The sequence below is a fragment of the Triticum dicoccoides genome, chromosome 3B (genome assembly GCF_002162155.2).
Source record: "Triticum dicoccoides isolate Atlit2015 ecotype Zavitan chromosome 3B, WEW_v2.0, whole genome shotgun sequence".
NCBI classification, from domain to species: Eukaryota; Viridiplantae; Streptophyta; class Magnoliopsida; order Poales; family Poaceae; genus Triticum; species Triticum dicoccoides.
Window position 1 is genome coordinate 689,469,676 of NC_041385.1, and position 3,308 is coordinate 689,472,983.

Genomic DNA, 3,308 nt, shown 5'->3' on the forward strand with positions numbered 1-3,308 from the left:
TGCAAAGCATCTACCACTCCTGATTAGGCCTGAGCCAGACGATTATTCAAAATTTGATTCAGCTGGGAATTAAGCTTGCTCTATGTGCAAAAAACGTGCGCAATGATCGCAGTAACCTAAGCTAATGCGGCGATTGCACAAAACTGGGCAGGCACTGTTGTGTGTTTTCAAAGGGTCGCAGATATAAAATCAAAACCAAATGAAAGGCTGAATAGTCAGACACTAAACTCGTCAAATCATGCTCCGAATAGTGCACAAAAGACCCTGCAGATTGTGCAGGAGAGTGTTATCGCTGAATGCACATTAGTAATATACCATCAAGTGCATTCCCAGAAAATTACTCCAGCATATAGCAGCAGACTAATTGGCAATACATGTCCCTAAAAATCATATCAATGGAAGTGTCTTCGCGGAGTCAGTTACTAGTGCCAACAAAACTATGAATTGCATATTATAAATAATATAGCATTGTCATTCCGATGTTTTACAGGATAACAGCATATAGGCATGTTCTTGTACATCACGCACAAAGCACCAACAGGTACCTGCTGCTGCATCAACATGTTTTTCCTTTTGATTTGTTAGCCACATCCCAAAAAACAAAATCCATTCTTTGGTTTGCAAGGACTCTTGCTTTGGGAATAGGCAAACATGTATTCTCCTTTGGCAAGTCATAAGATTGGATCAAAAATTGCGTGAAAACTCTCTTGGTTCTCTACTTCTGCAGAAACAGAAACTCTAGACCAAAATTAAATATGCATCCCTGCCGGTCCAGCATTTATAATACAAATGCAATATTATTTTAGCATCTAACAACAAGCAGACAAGTACAAAAGTTGGTGTTTTTCATAACCTCACCAGAGATGCAGAGAGCAAAAAGAGGGCAAATTCCCCAAAACTGATTAGCGGATGTGTAACTTCAAGCGCATCCTAGAGAAACTATGCTTCTTGGCTGTCTTTTGAAGCCTCTTCCATTTCCAACTCCTTGACTGCTGCTATGAGGCTGCGGGTAATGCCCTTAAGGTATAGTCCACTGCCCTCCATTTCCTCCAGGAGCTTCTCAGCTGTTCTCCAGTCCATAGCCTTCAGACATAACGACTGGATGAGTTTGTTGTACTCATCCACATTTGGCTGCACCCCGTCCTGCTTCATCTCCTTTAGGCACTCCAGGGCCTTGCCAAACTCCTCCATCTTGCAGTAACCACGGATCAGTATGTGATAAGAAACCCTGTTTAGTTTTCGATAGATCTTCTTAGCTTCGCGAAGTAGAGAATGGGCTTCATCAATCATGCCCCCCTTTGCATAGCCACTCATGATCACACTGTATGTATAAACATCAGGGCGCAGCCCTCGGCTCTCCATCACCCTAATCATATCCTTTGCGTCCTCCATTTCTCCCTCTTTAGACAATCCTGTGATGACAAAGTTGAACACTGCACTACCAGGAGCTGGGCCAAGATTCACCATCCTCATCAACAGCTTCTTTGCATCCTTCACATTCTTCATCCTGCACAAACTATGTATAACGGCAGCAAAGGACTTGCCTGCATGCTTAAGAGACTCTCCTTTGTATTCCTCCAGCAGCTCCAGAGCCAAACTGACGGTCTCGTCATTCTTCGCCAAAGCACCAACAAGGAAATCCAAGGATGACGTAGGAATCTGAACCTTCTTCTCCTTCGCTGCTAGGTATACTGAATGTGCCTCCGTCAACTTCTTCCCCTTGCAAAAGAAGGTCACAATCTCACCGGCCTTCTTCTCATCAGGGAAGCACCCGGAGCTAATCATCTTCTCGCAAGCTCCCCATGCAGCACCAACCATGGACTTCTTTCCAGCCGCTTGAATCGCCAGATAATAACTGTCGCCGTCCGGAGTACAGCCAAACTCACTGAACTTGTCAAGCACCTCTAGCGCCGCCTTCGATTTCTCAAGCTTCCAGAACATTGCTAGCACTTTGTTCAGCAGTGGGGTGCTCAATGATCCTGGCACACTGCCCATTTCCTTCACCAAATCCCAGAGCATGTACGCATCCATCTTGTCAATCTCGGCGGATTCAGCAACATTGCTCGCGACGATGTCAAGATTGCCAAAGCTCTTGACATCAGGGTTGTTCTTCCCGGCAGTCTTGAACAAGAGGAGTAGCTTTTTACCAGAGCAGTTCTCGGCGGAGAGGAGGATGGCCGCTAGGAGCGGCTCGGTGAAGTCAACGACCATGTCGGCGATGGCGGTGGGGATCTGGTCCTCCGGGGTGGACTCCACGACGGCGCGGACGCGGGCGACCTCCTCGTCCCTGGCTTCGGGATCGGCGGTGTCGGAGGAGGCGGTGGAGACGAAGATGTCGTCGGCGTCGCCCGCATCCTCCTCCCAGAGCGCGGCCAGGTTGTCCTCGTCGGCCTCGGTGGGATCAGCCGATCCGGATATGGCGCCGGGCGGGAAGGCGAAGGGGTCATCCGGGAGGGCCTCCGCAGAGGAGGAGGGGGCGTCCGGCAGGGCCTCCGGGGAGGAGGAAGAGAGGAAGCGGGAGAGAAGGCGTGGTGGCGGGGGTGGGGCTCGGGCCAGGCTCCGAAGTGGATTTTGCTGCGGCGGTGGCGATCTGGGGACGGACGAGCGGAGCAGGAGGAGAGCGCGAGCTCGCGAACGCCACATCGTCGTCGTCGACCTCGGCAGCGGCGGCGGCGGCGGCGAGGTGCTGTGGTGGTTCTCTTGTGGGGTGGAGACGCGGAGCACGGGAGTTGAGGGAGAGAGGCAGTGAAAGCTTTCGCATTAGGGTTTAAGGCCTTAATGGGCTATTGCTGGGCCACTCGTACTATTGATGACCATGATGCCCATCGAACTTATTTGTGCTAGTTGAATTTCAAGATCTTGCTAAAAAAAGTTGACTTTCAAGATGATTTCTCATAAAAGATGCCCTGGAAAAAAAGTGATTCTGAAGATAGTCTAAAAAATTTGAATCTCAAAATTCTGTTTTGTTTTAGAAAATGGTTAACCCTGGGAAATGGTGTTGACTTTTCTTTTTCTTAAAAAACATTTTCGTTCACAGAATAGTACTCCCTCCAATCCATAATAAGTGTTGTGGTTTTAGTTCAAAATCAGAGGGACCTTTTATTCTACAAAATATTACCTTTCTTTTTGACAAAAAAGGATGAGTTATAGCTCGACCTAATGAATTATCTGCTCCATTCAAGATGGATATTCTACATAATGCGATGAATTTTATTTGCAATACAAGATCCCAGTTACAGGTTTGAGAAAAGAAAATTCAGAATGAGTATGAGCTTTTCCAGGTTCTAGTACCCCCTCAACTCAACTCA

General features: G+C 47.8%; 1 protein-coding gene across 1 annotated transcript; it reads right to left on the reverse strand.

Annotated features, from left to right (window-relative positions):
* Positions 1-634: 634 nt before the first annotated feature.
* Positions 635-2,745, reverse strand: LOC119277873 (pentatricopeptide repeat-containing protein At3g02650, mitochondrial-like). Its single transcript, XM_037559212.1, has one exon. It carries the CDS (start codon positions 2,641-2,643, stop codon positions 940-942), a length of 1,704 nt encoding a protein of 567 aa, XP_037415109.1. The 5' UTR covers positions 2,644-2,745; the 3' UTR covers positions 635-939.
* Between the last annotated feature and the right edge of the window lie 563 nt (positions 2,746-3,308).

What these genes read in the sequence shown, in the direction of transcription:
- LOC119277873 (XM_037559212.1), bottom strand. Translation starts at nt 2,643, where the DNA reads ATGTGGCGTTCGCGAGCTCGCGCTCTCCTCCTGCTCCGCTCGTCCGTC.